The sequence below is a fragment of the Xiphophorus couchianus genome, chromosome 6 (assembly GCF_001444195.1).
Source record: "Xiphophorus couchianus chromosome 6, X_couchianus-1.0, whole genome shotgun sequence".
NCBI classification, from domain to species: Eukaryota; Metazoa; Chordata; class Actinopteri; order Cyprinodontiformes; family Poeciliidae; genus Xiphophorus; species Xiphophorus couchianus.
This window is the reverse complement of record NC_040233.1, coordinates 3,043,258-3,061,724: the sequence shown is the minus strand read 5'-3', so window position 1 is coordinate 3,061,724 and position 18,467 is coordinate 3,043,258. Positions and strand designations below refer to the sequence as shown.

The 18,467-nt window shown below is 40.4% G+C and overlaps 2 protein-coding genes across 3 annotated transcripts in view; one reads left to right on the top strand and one right to left on the bottom strand.

The window, feature by feature from the left end:
- pkn2a (protein kinase N2a) overlaps positions 1-3,599 on the top strand; it is a 42,979-nt gene extending 39,380 nt beyond the window's left edge. The window contains exons 17-23 of the mRNA XM_028021525.1: positions 222-398; positions 1,330-1,392; positions 1,905-1,981; positions 2,099-2,241; positions 2,322-2,429; positions 2,797-2,877; positions 2,964-3,599. Of these exons, the coding sequence (XP_027877326.1) occupies positions 222-398; positions 1,330-1,392; positions 1,905-1,981; positions 2,099-2,241; positions 2,322-2,429; positions 2,797-2,877; positions 2,964-3,167 (853 nt within the window). The 3' untranslated portion in view covers positions 3,168-3,599. The remainder of the gene's footprint in view (positions 1-221; positions 399-1,329; positions 1,393-1,904; positions 1,982-2,098; positions 2,242-2,321; positions 2,430-2,796; positions 2,878-2,963) is intronic.
- Positions 3,600-5,436: 1,837 nt separating this feature from the next.
- gtf2b (general transcription factor IIB) lies at positions 5,437-17,030 on the bottom strand. 2 transcript variants are annotated; one of them, XM_028019707.1, is made up of 7 exons: positions 16,942-17,030; positions 11,959-12,071; positions 9,511-9,644; positions 8,546-8,692; positions 8,271-8,400; positions 7,413-7,694; positions 5,437-6,421 (listed from the first exon to the last, which is right to left on the bottom strand). In XM_028019707.1, exons 2-7 carry the CDS (start codon positions 11,987-11,989, stop codon positions 6,288-6,290), a joined length of 858 nt encoding a protein of 285 aa, XP_027875508.1. In that variant the 5' UTR covers positions 11,990-12,071; positions 16,942-17,030; the 3' UTR covers positions 5,437-6,287. The 2 variants fall into 2 exon arrangements, with proteins under 2 accessions (XP_027875508.1, XP_027875507.1); XM_028019706.1 differs by lacking the exon at positions 16,942-17,030 and adding an exon at positions 13,528-13,633.
- Between the last annotated feature and the right edge of the window lie 1,437 nt (positions 17,031-18,467).

Below are 18,467 nucleotides of genomic sequence, written 5' to 3'. Positions count from 1 at the left end.
TAATATGTAACATTTTATAACTAGAGATGTCAAAATGAAATCTCAACTCCTTCAAAATGCTGAACTGGCCCTTTAAATGAGTGCCAAACTGCAGGCGCCTCAGACACACTTTGTAGTTTTGCCGTCTTTATGAACACACAAGGTTAGCATCATGCTAGTCCTGATGCTAACTCAATTGAAGTCCTGCCTGTTGCTGAAGTCCAGCTGTCTCCGTCTTCCAGTCTGATGTGTGAGAAGAGGATTTTTGAGACGGTCAACAGCGTCCGCCACCCCTTCCTGGTCAACCTGTTTGCGTGCTTCCAGACGTCGGAGCACGTTTGCTTTGTGATGGAGTACGCAGCGGGCGGCGACCTGATGATGCACATCCACGCCGACGTGTTCTCTGAGCCCCGGGCCGTGTGAGTGGCGCCACAACTTCCTGTTGGTCACACACACACACACACACACACACACGTTCTAAACGCTGCTGGCGATGTTTTCAGTAGGGATGCACCGATCCACTTTTTTCACTACAGATACTGATATCTGAGGTTTAGCGATGAGATGCAGAAAAACAGCTGATTTGACTGAAAATGTTTTTTTGTTGTTGTTGTTTTTTAACACACACACATAATTACACTGAGTTACAAATGAATCTGATAACTGTGCACCTGTACGAACACTTAAATGCTCCAACAGCTTCACAAGTGCGGTCAGACATGTAACTTTCATTTGTTCAGTCAGTGCAATTAGGAGTAGAACAGTCAATGTAAAATAAATAATACAGAGACTGAAACTGACAAAAACAACTACCAAGGTACACATATACTGTATATGTGATGGTCATATATATGTGACCAAGATACACATATATATGGTGTATTGGTATATTGGTCAAACGTATAAAAAAACTGCTGCAAACCTTCTTTATAAAGTTCAGACAGTGGAATTCTAAATTCTAAATATAATTAAAAAATTGAATGTTAAAGGAAAATGTTGCTCAGAAAACAGCATAGACTAACTAGATCTGCCCTTATGGATTGGGAACATTGTCATTCATACAAATCTAGAATTTGTTTCAGTATTATCCCGGAAATGGGATAATATCTGAATCCCGTCAGTGTCCAGGAGCAGGTAGTCCAGCTGGACACTGTATCCCGTCTCTAGGTTACAGATATTAATATCTGATTGGTGCATCTCTAGCTTTCATCCAGCTTGTGTAGTTTCCCATCACCATCACAACCACGACCGGCGTGAAAACCATTTGATTTGATGCTCAAACTATTTTCTCTGTTTCTCTGCTCTCCTCAGTGACGGCCATGTTCTTATTGCCATTCTGTCTTCTTGCAGATTTTATGCAGCGTGTGTCGTTCTGGGATTACAGTTTTTACACGACCACAAGATAGTGTACAGGTACGTTCCTCTGAATGCTGCACAGTCAACGTTGATCTCTGGGAAACAAATTCAAGGGATTTTTTCACTGGTTTATAGTGAAATGACACTTTATCACAAATCCCTGAACAAAATCAAAAACAGCTTCTAGGGTTGATGGTTCAATTCCACATAGGAAAACTGAAGTGGGTCAAGCTAGTTCTTACACACATATACAGTATATATGACTTTTCACTTCTCATCTCATTTCAAAACAAAAATCTTAAAAACAGGCTCTTTGAAAGCCAAAAATGTCAGCATTTAGTAAAACATATCAATCTTAAGGTGATTTATGTATTTTTATTTTATTCTGTAGTTTTATTTAGTGTTTTTTATCCTTTTTGCCAGGAATAGAGATGGAAATGAGTCACCTCATGTATTTACATGTACATGTTCTCCAAAATGTTTTTAAAAACAAACTTTAACTTAATCTCTGGAATCTTATGAAAAAAAAATAATTTATCTATATAACGAGAGGTGTGTGTGATCCTCAGAGACCTGAAGCTGGACAACCTGCTCCTGGACACAGAGGGGTACGTGAAGATCGCTGACTTTGGCCTTTGCAAAGAAGGTAAGACGACAGATTGCATGAACACTACTTCGATAAAATGCTCCTGCTTGATCCGGTCCTGTCAGCACAGCGCGCTGTGAAGCGCCGTTGGTTCTGATCAGTGTGTCCCGCTCTCAGGAATGGGCTTCAGGGATCGCACCAGCACCTTCTGCGGCACACCGGAGTTCCTGGCCCCGGAGGTTTTGACGGAGACGTCATACACCCGCGCCGTGGACTGGTGGGGGCTGGGCGTGCTGATCTTCGAGATGCTGGTGGGAGAGGTGAGCCGCAGTCTCTGGGTAGATTACCGCCGCCTGCGAGCAAGGCAGGGCTTCCTGTAACCATCTGCGTTTGTGTCCAGTCGCCGTTTCCTGGCGATGACGAGGAGGAGGTGTTCGACAGCATCGTGAACGATGAAGTCCGCTACCCACGCTTCCTCTCCACCGAGGCCATCTCCATCATGAGGAGGGTGTGTGTCAGGATGAGTCCACACTAATGAGTCACACTGTGTCGCATTAATCTGTGTCCCAGTATAACGCACTGAGGTCAGCAGTTGGAACCTCATAAAATGTCAAAAGGTTCAGGAAGTATCAATGTTTTTGTAAGGCACTGAAAAATCATAAATCCAGATGCCCTCTAGTGGCTACTGAGAGAATTGAGTACAGTATCATGTTTGAACCAAATCGTTTCCCCCCTGATACAATGTTTTATAACTAACTCTAATAAAAATCTTTTAAATAATTTAAAGATCCAAATAAAATCCATCATATACATTAAGTTAAGCTGATATATATTTTTTGAGGTGTTTCACTGGTTCGTGTTTTCTTTGTTTGCAGCTTTTGAGGAGGAGCCCAGAGCGCCGTCTGGGAGCAGGAGAAAGAGATGCAGAGGAAGTTAAGAAACATCTATTCTTCAGGGTAAGAGGGGAAGAAAAGCCCAGACGTTCTTTATTAAAATGATGCGCAACCAGAATACTCACTGCAGCGTGTGTGTGCGTTCATAGAACTTGGACTGGGACGGCTTGCTGGCCAAGAAGGTGAAGCCGCCGTTCGTGCCGACCATCCAGGGCGCCAACGACGTCAGCAACTTCGACGATGAATTTACCTCAGAGGCTCCGATTTTAACCCCCCCCAGAGAACCCCGAGTCCTGAGCTCCGAGGAGCAGAACCTGTTTTCTGACTTTGATTACATCGCTGACTGGTGTTAGCTTCACCTTCAAAGACACACACACACACACACACACACACACTGTGAACTAAGCAGCTCAGCGATGACTGGAGCTCACTTTTTATAAACAATCCTTCCTTCATCCCTGCCCAAAATGTTGAGAGAACAAACTGTGCCATTAAGAAAATCTAGTTGACCTCTACAAGGACCTCAGATGTTTGTTGTTTTTTTTAATCCACATGAGATTGTTGGTTGTTTTTTTTTTTTGTTGTTTTTTAATTGAATGGAATTGTGTTGGATGGAAGGTGGAGGGATATCCTGCACAAATCGCCGCCGTGTCCGTTGACTGACCACTGAGAATGTTTTCCATACGGACTGAGAAGACAGCACCATTACAATCACATTATTCAGTGTTGCTGTCTTCAGATTAAAAAAAAAAACAAACAAAAAAAACATGTACAGATTATATTCAGTCACATATTTGATGTGTTATTTTATGTGCTCTTGTAAATCCCTCAGCAAGGATCATATCTGGACCTGGTGTTCAGTGACGGCTTGGTCACTGAACGGTCAGCTACAGCTAACATCTTGACTACTACAGCAGCTTCCTGACTTGAAAGACAACGCTTCCCCTCTGGCGAGAATTCAACCAGTCACTTCTAGAGAAAACATTCAAGATGTCTTCTTTTAAAATGCTTTAAAATAGACCAGATACACTGCCTGGCCAAAAAAAAAGTCACCATCAAAAAATGGTCACACACACTAATATTTTGTTGGACATGATGCATGATGGGTACATCACTTCACCTGCCTCTCTTCTTACCCTAATGCGCCCATCACTCTGGAACAGGGTAAATCTGGACTCATCAGACCACATGACCCTCTTCCATTCCTCCAGAGTCCAATCTTTATGCTCCCTAGGAAACTGAAGCCTTTTTTTCTGGTTAGCCTTACTGATTAGACGTTTTCTTACAGCTACACAGCTGTTCAATCCCAACCCCTTGAGTTCCCTTCGCATTGTGCGTGTGGAAATGCTGTTGCGTTCACAATTAAACATACTCCTGAGTTCTGCTGTTGTTTTTCTTCGATTTGATTTGACCAAATGTTTAAATAATCGCCGATCATGATCATTCAGGATTTTTTTCCGACCACATTTCTTCCTGGAAGACGATGGTTCCCCACCATCCTTCCAGTTTTTAATGATGCGTTGGACAGTTCTTAACCCAATTCTAGTAGTTTCTGCAATCTCCTTAGATGTTTTCTCTGCTTGATGCATGCCAATGATTTGACCCTTCTTTAACAGACTAACGTCTTTTCCACGACCACAGGATGTGTCTTTTGCCATGGTTGTTTAAGAAATGAGGAGTTACTCATTGCATCAGCTGGGGTTAAATAACTTGTTGCCAGCTGAAAGATAATCGCCTATGCAGTACTTATCCAATAGGAGGCTTGAACCTATTTGCTTAGTTAAATCCAGGTGGCGACTTTTTTTTTTGGCCTGGCAGTGTATTAGCATTACATTTCAATGCCTTATAGAAAAGCCCACTAGGGTACAACAGCATATTGGGGCCATTGTAGATGGGGGAAAAAAAGTGTGAAATTTTTAGATTAATCTCAGAATTTTTCTCGTAAAACTTCTCATTTCTGAGTTTGAGAAGTCAACAATTTTCTAGGAAAAAAAAAACATTTTGAGATGAATCTCAGAAATTTTCTAAAAGAAACTTGGACATTTTTGTCAGTTTCAACAGTCAAAAATGTTAGAAATTAATCTCAAAATTTGAGCAAATGTTTGACTTTTTAATCTCATAAATTTCAAAATTTTTTCTAGAAAGTTTCTGAGATTGATCTAAAAAAATTCTGATTTTTTGACAGAAACTTCCTTTTTTTTTTTTCTACAATAACCCTAATTTGCAGCTATGGAGCTGAACTCAAATAAAATGTTTTATTGTCCCCAGCCAGTTGTGATGGAGAGAACTTTGACTAAAGATACCTCAGTAAAATCAGCACACCAAAACTGACGAGTTTATTTTAATTTTTCAGGTAAAACACTACATATAGCTTTTAATGCTAAAACGCCATTAAAGCAGGCGCTTCCTCCGTAAATCTGATTGGATGTTTCCAGCTGACTTCCTGTCAGTGTGCATGTTAAATATGACTCATTCAATATGTCAGACCTGCTAATGCGTCACTACAGAGAGGGCAGGGAGTATATTATATGCATACTGTATGTACACAGGTAAGCTGAAAGCACTAATTTTATCAATAGTTTATCTACATTTCTTAATTATGGAAATAGATTGTACAAAGTGTTTTTTTTAAATGTGATTGTGCATGTTGTTTCCAGAACAGATATAAACTGAATGGATGGTACAAATTACCCAAATCACAACTGTTCTCATTCATCCTGGTGTATAATGTTAAAGAAAGGCATCTTTGCAGTCACTGTTACCTATCATGAATGCACAGATTAAACATTTGTAATATTGGCTTATTTTTATTTCACTGCTGAAAGATCCTGGCTTAACGGAGTTACTGAAATACAGTAGGCTCCATCTAAAGCAAGTCAAATTTAAGATTGAAAAAAACTACATATCAATTATTTACAATCAGCCAGCTGATTGTAAATAATTTTTTTAACAAGAAAGCTCGCATTAGTTGGTCAGTAATCAAGTTGCAAAATGTTTTCACACAGCTGATTTCATCTTTGTGAAGTCTCATACCTTCCTACAGACAGCTGACTAGCAGTGTGCAGCAACATGTGAAGGTTTTAATTCAAACCATGAGCTGATTAATTGAAAATGTTTTATTGTTTTAAATTACTTGGAACAATTCAAACAAAATAGAACCTGGCAAAAATTTTCTACAAAACAAATGCTTTGTGTATACAATATGAAAGGAGCCTAAAGTTTCAAAGCATCAAGTTTACGTTTTCCCACTTGGACATATATACATGGTACAGTATATACAGTCAAATGAAATACTGCAAGTACAGTCTGCAAGCTGTTTATTCAAGCTCTGGAATGTGTGTCCGCTGTATTCCTGTCACAGTGCCTCCCTGAAGGCTGCTTGTTTTTGAGCACAACCAAAGAATATTCAAACCCTAAACCAACAAAACAATGTACAGCAGAGAAACTTCAGCAATAAGTAGGCGGAGTCTAGTTCACAGTTGAGGCAGTTTGTCAACAGGCGTGTCAAACTTAAAGTCTGGAGGGAAAAGTTCTGCTGCGCGTGGATAGATGAGTCGGTAGGACTGTCTGATGGTGACGTCGGCAACGCCAGCGATATCGCCGATTTCTGGGGGGGAAAAACAAGCAAAAACTTGAAGCATGTAGAATATGTTTACATATTGAACAAACTATCAGGATAATATGAGACAGATATCTGAAAATAATCAAGCTCCTCCACCTCCTCCCTGAGCTACTATTATCTTAAGAAATGTACAGCTCCTGGTCAAAACCAACCAATCAGAGTCGGATCTTAGTGCTGTCAATCATGCTCATGTAGTCGCTGCTAAATGGCAGAGAAGCAACTTACTGCTCCAGGAAAACTTTATCCACCATCATCGGTGGACATGCTAACTAGCCCTAGCATTCCTAGCAGGATCTGGTGCAAGGAGCTAGCTGTAGCACAGCAGAGAGTAAGGGGGTGAGCAGCGCTAAGACCCGCCCCCTGGCTCTGATTGGCTGTTTCTGAGAGCAGTGTATGTCTGCAGCTGGCAGCAGGAGCTAAATATCCTTTTCATGATATAATGTCAGTGTCACGACATAGTGACAATTTTAACAATTATGTCAAAGAAAAAAAAACTTTTTATAGAAGTTATATGCTGCAACCTTAAGGAAAGATTATCTGGTAGATAACGCATACGTTTTTGTTTTTGTGTTGTTTTTAGACAATGTACAGCTGACTCCACCAGAGCTCCACAGCGTCACACACTTCATGAGAGGTTGTGTGTCATTTGAACATGTTGAATCTATAGCTCTTCTGTAAAACTATAGGCTAATTTCTCCAAAATGCTGCATATGTAGCTGCTCTAACACCTGTGTAAGATGCCAACTCTGAATTATGAATACATCTCATGTAACTGATCTGTCCCCGTCATGATTTTAAATGTCTTGAACAAACTTATTCATGTGTAATGTTCATTTAATTTCTCATTTAATGGAAACGCCGCAATTGCGAAAATTGAGTTTATTCTACATTAGTGGAATATCGACAAAGTTTTGCGCACGTTTGTGATGGAAACGCAGCTAGTGAGAGCCAGCAGTGTTTCCACAGAACCCCTCACCTTTCTGGGTCTTCTTCTCAGCGGAGGCCTGGGAGGCCATGTAGATGGCTGCAGCGGCCACTGAGATGGGGCTCCTGCCGGGCACCAGGTCCAGCTCCACGGCTTTCCTGGCGATGAAGGTGGCGGCCATTTGCACCTGCTTCGGCAGGCCCAGGTTGGAGCAGAAGCGGGACATGAAATCTCCCGTGGTGATGAGGTCCACGCTGGTCTCCAGAGCCTTCAGGATCAGCTTGAAGCATCTGCCGATCTCCTTCTTTGAGATCCTGGAGACGGCGCAGATCTCTGGAAGAGAGGACGAGTCGGTTTAGTCCTGGTTTAGTCTGTTTCTCAACTGTAAAGGAAATTACCTACATAAGATCCATTCTTGGCTAAAAATTGGATTATTTGTTCCCATGACTTCATGTTTCATAGTAAGGCTGGACATTAAATCAATAACCATATATATCACAATAGACATTATAGATAATACATCAGATAGAATATTCAATATACAGAAAATTCACTGAACTCTGATCCAGAACTGAACAGCATTCTGGGGGATGTAGGCAGAAGACGAGCCTTACCTCAACCTCTCACAGCCAGCTAAGCAAGGCTGGTGGCATCAACTCATTCGCTCTTTGGTTGCCTAGCAACAACCTGTTGAGTAACTTATGCAGCAGCAGCTTCGGGTTTTCCCGCCGTGCCTCATAACTGCTTAAATATAAAGAACAGGCTGAAGGGAAAACTGGATTAAAGAGGAAAGGTGATGCCACCAGGTTGGCTGCATACGTTTTTCATGCATATCAGCCAGCCATATTTCACTATAAAGCCAAGAGAAAATCAGCTTTATTTAGACCAGATAGAGAAAACAAGTCTGACCTTTAAATGTCCTTGGTACGCCCTCTTGTCTGCAGGCGATGTAGAGGCAGGCTGAGGCGATGGCATCGTTGGCTCGACCCTTCAGACTCTTCTGCTCATAAACCTGCTTGAACAGGTTGTTTGTTCTGTCCTGAGAAGCCAATCGGCGCAGTTAAAGTAAAGATGTTCAACATGAAAACTTTGAAATGGATCGATGTGACTTTAAGGGAGAGAAGACGACCGGTTCTGAACCAACCAACTCGGTTGAGGAATCCATCTCCTCTCTCTGAACTTACTACGATGTTTCTCGGCAGGTTGATGCGATCCGCCATGGTGCTGATCTCTTTGAAGGCGTTCAGCATGGCCCGGTCAGAGCTGCTCATGGTCCGCCGGTTCTGGTACTTTGAGTTGCCGAACTCATCGAAGCTGGCCGCGCCCGTTCCCTGTGGAGGAAATGCTTTCAATGCGTCAACAGAAACACGCGATTCACACATCGGACCGCAGTGAGGAGCTGATGGCTGCTGACAGTCGGGTAGAGAGAGGAGCGCATCGATCGAAACGCCCCAGCTGCTGGTTAGGATTTTGGCCAATACCGATTTTTTTGTCTAAAAAGTCAGTAAATGAAGCAACAAAGTTGCTAACTTGGCATCAGTGAGTTGATTATTGTTAATGTTGCGTGAGCAGATGTGAGATGGTGTTCGCGATTGGGACAGTGGCTGGTTTTAACTTTATTAGTTAAGATAAGTCTGGAGTAGTAAGAAGAATATTTTATTTTATTTACCAAATATAGCTAAGTCATAAGGGCTTGTAGTAGCAAAGCTTAAAAGACAAGTAATGTGATTATAATGTTTATAGCTTGCAAAATTATTATTGGTTTTCATGTTGGATTGTAATTTGTATTTATTCATCTTTCTTTGTAAAACCATACACACAGATGCCACACAAACATAAACCCTGAAGCCGAATCTGCTTGTTAAAGAACCAGAACATCAAACCCAGGCGTTGTTATTTGCTTGGGGGCCATCGAGGCGTCTGCTCGGCAAACATTCTGCGATCACCACCTTAGTAACCCAAACCCCAGTCGTGTGAACTGCAACAAACAGACGGTGTCTGATTTGCAGATGTTTTCAGACACAGATAAAATTGGAGGATCAGTATGGGCTGATCGCCAATGACCCAACGTGAAGGAAACTGGGCCGATTTCTCGATTCGTCTGAAGGCAATACTGATGGAGATGCTTCCCTTTGGGACTGCGGCTCACCCTGCTGATCATGGTGGTCAGGTCTCCTCCGTTGAGCAGGGGGTTCTGAGCGTCTCCCACTCTGGATGGATCTTTGAGAGCCTTCTCATTAGAAAACGTCCTCCACTCAGAGCCCACGTCGATGACACGGTCACCTGCAGACAGATCGCCTGCATCAACCAAACAACTCAACAACAAAATACAGCATTCTGAAAAAATAAATAAATAAAAAGATCCAGTTTGTGTAAACAAGTTGCTCTTTCATCCCGTCTTACTTCCTGTTTAGTATCTGTAAACAAACCATCAATTAAAAAAAAAAGCTAAAAGAGCTCTTAACTTTCAAAACCTAAAAAAATAAATAAATTCTTTCAGTTCTATTGGTCACAGCAGGAGCTGATTTAGTGGATGAAACCCAACAAGATTTCATTCCAATGCATCTAGAAATGAAGACGTCTCCCTCTGACCACTGAATTCTCCTCATACAGCTCTGAATGCTGTGTGTGTCCAGATGCTGACTGCTGCCCTCAGGACTTTCTATCCTGTTAAATTTGACAGGAAACTGAGTCTGTCAACAGACTTAAGCCAAATTCCAGAGAGAAGACGGCAACGCTGATGATGATTAAAGATGATGATGAATTAGTCATATTCCATCCCTGTGGGATCATTAGAGGATGGTGTAATATTCTGGATGCTATTGCCTCACGCACACAGCCTGGTGTCAGAACAGATCTGTGATGATGTTTAGGTTTCATTTTAGTCGGATCGAGGTGAAGGTGAGGTCTATTTCAGAGTCACAACACAGCAGCAGCGAGTTATTAAACCATCTAGAGACATCGGAGCCACATCAGACAGACCGGTCCAAACAGGTCGTTGTTTTCTCTTCAGGTGACTTGTAGAAACTAAAAGACTTGAATCCAGGTCAGCTGTGAGTCGCAGACTGGGAGTGGCAGTCATCATCTCCTCAGAGGCCTGCAGCAGAAATGCAAGCCAGAAGCCGAGCTTTCATCAGAGAGCAGCCGACGCAGCTCTTCTCCCACCTGACCCGCCCAGCGCTGAGGGGCTCATTACCGGAGAACCCAGCGTTCCCAGTGGCTCTGAGATGTTTGGCTTGGTGTGCTACAGTTCAGACCTCACCTTAAACACAAAACGTTTAGACTCTGAATAAAGCAATCAGCTGCAAAAAATGTCAACGATGACATTCTTTTTTTTCTTTTTTTTGATATATTAAAAAAACTAATTCGAACATCTGTTCTGAAATGTGACATTTATCAAAAAGCAAAACAATCCAATATTAAAGGAGAAAATGAAGGCGAAACACATGAAGAATGTGTCGGCTCCAAGGACGCTGCGCCTCATCATAGCTGCTGTTTTTGAAGATCAATGGTTGTGATAAAAAGAAATTATAGTTGAATTTATTATAAATGTCAAAATGTGCAGGTTTCACTAGATACGAATATGTAGTTTACATATGAAACAATCTGAACTTGTCTAAATTAACAGTAAAGCTCAAGTTACAATGTGAACTCATATATTCACGTTAAGCCTCGTCTTCATACAAATAATATACATTGCAAGTACATCATCCCAATTTCAGTGTTATTCTGCATGTGCTTATGAAAACTTTAGCACTTTAAAACACTGCTATGAGTTTATAAATCACTGAACGACTTAACGCCACAAAACATTAAAGATCTGCTGTTGTCATAGCAACCTTCCGGTCTTCAGGGTCTGGTTCTGCTCTGCATCCAGAACCAGAACCAAACAGAGAAGCAGCAGTCAGCATCTACGCACCACACATCTGGAACAAACTTCCAGAAAACTGAAAAACAGACGAAACACTGAGTTCCTCTAGATCCAGACTAAAAACAAACCTGGTTAGAGTTGATTTTGAACCATAAGAAATGAAACATTGACCAACATAGTGCATGTGTATGATTTTGGTAATGGCACTCATCAAAATGTGATGTTTATTGGCTTTCACCATTGTGAATGTGAGTTCAATTATTAATGTCCCAATAGAGTTGGGATCTGTCTTATTTGCTTGACACATAACTGCCATTCAGATGCATTGAAGCTCAGAAATTTTAAAATGTCGCTAATTGACAGTAGGATAATCAGAACTAGTCAACACACTGTCATACAAACGATTTAAAGTACACTGCCGTGTGGTCGTCTTTCAGATCAGCTCCAGTCACCAAAACGTTTGAATAGTGTTGCTTCAAGGTAAGTGCGCTGATCCGTAACGTCGGCTACTGCAGCATCACACAGTGAACTTAGTCATAGTTTCTCTCCGGTCTCCACATTTAATCAAAATAATAGCTCCGTGTAAATTATTTTAAGCCTTTTGATGGATTATGATTTGTAATCCCATAACATTTCAAAAAGGTGAGTCATAATGAAACACAAAAACAAAGTGAGGTTTAAAATGACGGAAGGTGTATTCTCAACATTCATCATGTAAATACTCACCAACAACAAGGCCACATTCAGGACAAATCATGTCGCCTGCCCTGTAGTCCTCCACCAGTAACGCATCAGGATGGTTGGGACACTGAACTTTGGGTAAGGCCAGAGATTCTCCACTGCAAACGCAAACAGTGAGACTGTTGACAAAGCCAGATGAAAGCAGGTCTGCTTCCTATGGTAGGAACTAACATGAAGAACCATAGAGATCCTCCGGCTCTTAACCTGGTCTTAAAGCCTCAGGTAACCGAGTTACCAATCACACCTGACTCCCCCATACTGTGGTACGGTCGACTACAAGTTGCAGTGATTGTTGCAGAGCGAGCCCCGACCATCACCCCTCCACCACCGTATCTGTGAGCTGGTTTTATACGCAGGTTTTCTATCAAAGCGGTTCCATTATGCTCTCCTCTGCCTGAAGCACTTTGTTCCACAAGACTTGGTTCTGTTCAGTCCGTCCTCTAAGTCCTGACAATAATCGCTCGCACTGTGGAACAGAAATATACAATACTATGTCTGTCCGGCATTTAGTCAACATTTCTTTTTATAGCAAACTCAAAATGTCAGCTTTCACAGAGGAGCTAACCTTTAAAGATGATCTGTTAATCAATGCATTGATTGGCATCAACTGGCAGCATGCATCCTTACAGAATTGAATTATGTGCCGACATTGTAAGGCTGTTTCTGTGCACAATGTTATGACCATAAAAAGACTAAATTATTGACACCAAATGAAAACCTGCGAAACAGAGAGAGCATGAAACCCCCTTTTCACTGCGACTATAATTTACAAATAGAAACTTTCCGTTCTCTGTGTTTTACATTCACTCTCAGTTCCCGTTTACACAGAGGACAGAGCATACCTTGATGAGATCAGCTTAGGGGCCCGGCTTGAAAAGGGAGCAAAGCGGTAGAAGCAGACAGACTTAAACACAGTGGACGCGCAGACGTGAATCCATAGGTAGATAATAACATATAATTACAGCAAAGGTCAAGCTCGATCATAAACCTGTCGATACGCTGAGTAGCAGCTCAGCTGTCCTCAATTTGATGTTTTTGCATCCAATTCACGGAAATGAGAACCGCGAGGTGAATTTTTCAGGATATAATTTAACTAATTTCCAGCAGATAACATTAGCTGGACCTAGACTGTACGAACAATAAGAAGCCTGGAGTTGTTGAGCCTTGTTCTCAATAGCCTGCTAGTTTACAGATGTCTGGGTTGTATAGTGTAATCGGAATCCATAGACAGATTAAACCTTTTATTTCATTTTAACTTAATTTAATATAACACCTTAAAACAGGAAAAAGTAGATTTAAAAGCAGCGCAGCGGCGACACAACGACGACTTCTGGCAGCATCTACTGACGACCCCGCGAGCTAACTAGCTGTCACCAAGCACAATAGACCCAACAAATCTAACCGTAGTGAAGGGAGCGGCTTATTCGTAGAACGAGCACAATACTTTCTTCCTATTCCAAAGCTGACAATGTAAATGTTCACCGTAAGACATCTCGAAAGAGTTTATGAAAAAAAAACAAAACCGCTACATAGTTGGAAAAAGTGGTTACGCACCGACTCGTTGACGCCATGTTACTCTTCGCTCTTTCCTTCAGTCCTAGAGGCGAACGTATGGCGCACCTCTATTTATAAGCGGTTCTCGTCACGTGGCAGTTAAACTACGGCGAGTCAAAGAGAACAAATTACATTTTGTTTTTCATGACACCCCGCTATTAAAACTTGCCTACGAGAGCAAATAATCCCTGTAATTTTAGATTCGCCCACACTAACGTCATCAAGAAAATTGATTTAGCATTTTAATATTAATTTAAACCTTCTCCCTTTTCACTTCTCAGAACTCATGCTGAATTTTACGGGCTACTCCTTCAGTAGTTTACCTGTTTTACCTTGGTACATTCCACTACAGATTTTGTAAAGAAGTATTCAAAAAATGAATTGGGGCACTCAGGACAATATATATCAAACCTATAAGTGCAAAATTTGTTCGTCTGCTTGTTTTTTATGCTAGAAAAAGTGCAGAAACATAAAATTAATTTTTTTTAAATCATTGAGTAGGAATTTGACAACTAATTTGAACATTTGTTCATGTATTGTGGAGAAATAAAAAAATGTAATCAAGTATATTCATGCTTTGAGTGAGTTTTGCATATTTTGAATATCAAATGTAATGCTTTATATTGCTACACTGTGTTAAACCCTTTACAAACTTGTATTGTCATTATAGTTTGAAATGTTCCTGCTAAGGATAAGATGAATAACCTTGTTTGCGTGCAACAATTAGATAAGGAGAGCAAATTATGGCAGAACAGGGTGCAGCAGGTCAGAGTGTTCTACCAGAAGTAAAAGGTGAAATATCTAAGAAACCATAACTCCTTAAATGGTTAGCAGCCAAGAGTGGAGTGTTTTATGCAGGAAAGGATTTGACAGGTAGTTTGAGTGTATGGGAATAGTTGGAGGGGTTCGCAATGTCTCGGGGTGGGAGGATGAGAGATAAAACTATGAAGTCCTCACTCTCGCACTGAGACACGACCTCCTCCTGCAGGGACGTACTGCTGTTCGTGTTGGTGCGTGAGTTGTGTCTCCATTTGGCCAAATGCATTGATTTAATAAATGTCTTGTGAGTGATTTCACATTCTAGTTTGTGGCTCATTTTTGTGTCTTGCCTTAAATATCTGAGAGACATGTTTTTGAAGCAATGGTTGTTTCTGTCTCTCAACAGTTTTTATTCAGAATGAATATAAAGTATTTTTTATACACTGCCCATGGAGACAAGATATCCATTATGCATTCTTATTACCACTATTTTTTTTTTATTTCCTAAATGAAATCAAAATGTGCTTTTTTCAGCACATTTCACTTTTACTCTTACTTTATGCAGTTGATTGTCTTTTGGTGCTGCTACTGAATTGGAACATCGTGTTGACAGTTGCATGGAATTAGACTGCTTGTGTTTGAATCAGTATCTACTGGATACTGCTTGCATGGAATGGACTGAATGGAATTGAATGGAATCATTTTTGATTTTATTGGACTGGGTATGACTAAATGTGATTTGATTTGTTTGTCTTTTTAGTGTCTTGAGATGACTTGCTCTAAATTGGTGCCATAAAAAACAAAATGAAATGAACCAAACTCTATTCTATTATATAAAAATTCACAGGCTTTGTTCTTTAAATATTTTTAGTGTACTTTTTTACAGTTTGATCTGTGATTTTCTGTCATCTACACTACAAAAAGACCCCAGATGTCTGAAAACCACTGTCAGATGCTGGTGGTCTTTCTCGCTGATTCTTTTAACAGAACAAAGTCAGACCTCATTAATCATGGTTTGCAACTTAAGTTGCCTTATAGGCATGTGCTTGATAAGTCTTCCTGAAAACATGCAATACTTTAAAGAATTAGATATCCAAATAAGAAATATTTCAAAATGTAAACACTATTTTCTTTTTTTCTTCAAGTAAAAATAAAAATGTTTGTGTTGCCCATGACTCAGTGCCAGTCTGTGACTCTACGGTTCCTTCATTCCTCTGACCCGGTTGGAAAATGACTAAACCCAACACAAGTCAACCATTTATTGAATTGCTTCCGTCCTTCTTTTCCTTTCTAACTTTAAAATAGCAAAGAAATTTTAACTGATTTATCGACATGACGCAATACTTGTTTTTGTCCATTTAGACGACAGCAGGTGGCGCCATACAATAACAGATTTGTTACATGCACCCTTACTTTATCCCTGCCCTGAGGCAAATTCTGTGGTTTGGAAAAAGCTCAAGTTATACGCTTAGCAAAAGTGTTCACTAACTTTGACTTTTCCTTTTTTAGTATTTTATGTGACTGGCCAACACAAAGTAAGGAATGAGCCTGGAGTGGAAGAAAAATAAAATATAGTAGTGTTCAAAATCTTTGACCAAACAAATCTGAGTCAAAACTTTGCAGAACAATGTTTGCTGCAGTCACAGCTGAAAGTGTTTTGGCTCCTTTACAAATCTGGCACATCTGATTGAAATCCTGCCAATTCTTCTTTAAAAATTGGTCAGCCTAAATCAGATTAAATGGAGTGCAATACATCCAAATTCTTGCAAGAGATTTTAAATTTAAGTCTGGACTTTGACTGGGCCACCAATCTGTGAAAACACTGTGATCTCACCCATCTTTACTGGCATTGCCTGCTGGAAGGTGAACTTCTCCACAATCTCTCAATTTTTTCTGTCAACTCTGACCAGCGTCACTGAAGAAAAGTGTCCCCAACTTCTGCATTTTATTCAGGTACATCAGAGTAAAGAGCTCAAGGTTGTGAATGTACAGTACACTTTTCAAATTTGTGCTTGGGAAAATTTTGCAAAACTATGTAATATTTTCCTTCTACTTCACAATGATGAGTAATTTGGTCCACATAAAATTCCCCCCAAAATAATTTTTAAGTCTGTTCTTGTGACGTAACAAAATGTAAAAAGGTTGAAGGGACGTGAACACTTTTGCAAGGCCTTCATATTTGGCCGTGAAGTTACATTTTTTAAAAGTTCGGAAATGTGGGTTACTAAAAAGCATAAAGAGGTTCTGATCGGCCAGACCTTCCAGGAACGCCGCCGCAGCAAAACGTGCTGGACAGACATGTCTGCGCAAACATCACCGGTGAGATGAATGCCTTCAAGTTGGGACTTGAAGGCATTCTCATTCTGATAAAAGAGACCTGCCAGCTAAGCATACCATTACCCTGAGTTTAGGAAGCTGTCCTTGCAGGTCTCTGCAACATGACTTCTTTATTCTGTCAGAATGTTTTAGAAATGCTCAAAAAGCAAAAGTACAGGAGTGTGTGAGAGTGGGATCTGTGGGTTTTTCTGTGCAAAAAAAAATTGTAGCACCTGCCGTAGAAACAAGTATGTTTGTTTAGGGCTGTCGCTGGTTTGTGGTTTCTGATGTGCAGCTAAAGAACTGTAAGTGTCTATAGTGAGAATGTCTGTGTGTTACCTCCTGTTCCCCCAAGTTTCTTCTTTCTTACACTTCTACCTTGGTGGTCTGATTGCCAACACACTCATCTGGCTGCCAGCAATACAGGGGCTTTTGAAAAGTCTGTGTCCTAAAAAGGAAACCCATAATGGTTTAACCTCTACCTCACTGTTTGAAGAAAAAACCAAATGATTACATTTCTTACTTCTTCATCTGGTTCATCCCACCGACCGTGTGTCTCGCCACAGTCCCCATAATGCCGTGGCCCCCAGGCCTGGTCCCTCACTGTCCTGCATATTGTGGATGTTTCCTTGACAACACATACTTCTGCAGCACTTGATAGCATGCTTAGGAACTATTGCAATCATTTATTTATTGCTTTATTTGTTTTGAGTCATATAAAAAAAACATGCATATTGTACCCCTTAATAAGTAAAAACGAAACAAAGAAAAACATCCACTTATACAGAAATATATACAGTAATATTAATAGATAAAGAACAAGACATTGTCTGTTGTTAACAAAATTATGTTTTATATGATAATACTGTATTTATACATAAACAAGAATGCATTTAGCTTGAAAAGAAGTGGTAAGAAAACCACTGTACTTTGAAATTTAGCAATTTGTATTATGTACACCTTCGTTTTTCATGAAGTACTTTTGTGTTAGTACCACTGATGTCACTTTAAAGTCATTACCAAATTTATATTCAAATTACACACATCATTTATTAATTATATAACTGCGAAAAAGATATCCATCCGTATATTTGACAGTGATGAACAGTAAAATTGTGACAGGAAAGATCTGTAAGCAGCTAAACCATTTAAAACCAATGATTTGATGTGAAGTTGTTGTAAATAAATAAAAACAGTGTTTTATATGTTCATGTCAGGGAAAAACATTGTGGTAGTGGTACTGGTATCTCCAGAGGTCATTAGGTAAGAGACAAGGTGCAAACTGGGCAGGCCACTGCTCCATCTCAGAACCAAAATAACGCCAAGGCTAAAATATTCGGCAAGGAAACATGTTTCTCAGTTTTTTGTGCTGTATTTATTCTTTAAGCAATCAGTGTGCAGCATTGCTGGTGTACTTCAGGTGCAAGCCATTAACCAAATTAAGATTATGTAAAATATGTGGTGCAATATGTTGTTGACAGATCAGAGAGACGATGTGAGGAAAAAATGTAAAGCTTAGACACATTTCTAGAATTTACATGTTTTTGTTTGAGGGACAGGTCATTTCACTTCTGAGAAGAAAGTGACACTTAATTCTAAGGAAACACTGGGCCCAACTGCAGAAGTTTCTTTGATGCATGCAGGAAGGAGACGGGTCCCATCAACGTGTGTGGTGTGAAATGTGAGCACCAAGGCAAATACACAAAACAAAAGAACAAAATGTTACCTTACTTAAATGCACTCAGGGACAAATCGCTCAATTTGTGGAGACATGTGGAAATGTTTGGCCATAATAACCATCATTACCTTTGGAGGAAAATGGGAAAATACTGCAAGCCTGAGAGCAACACCTCAACAGTGAAGAA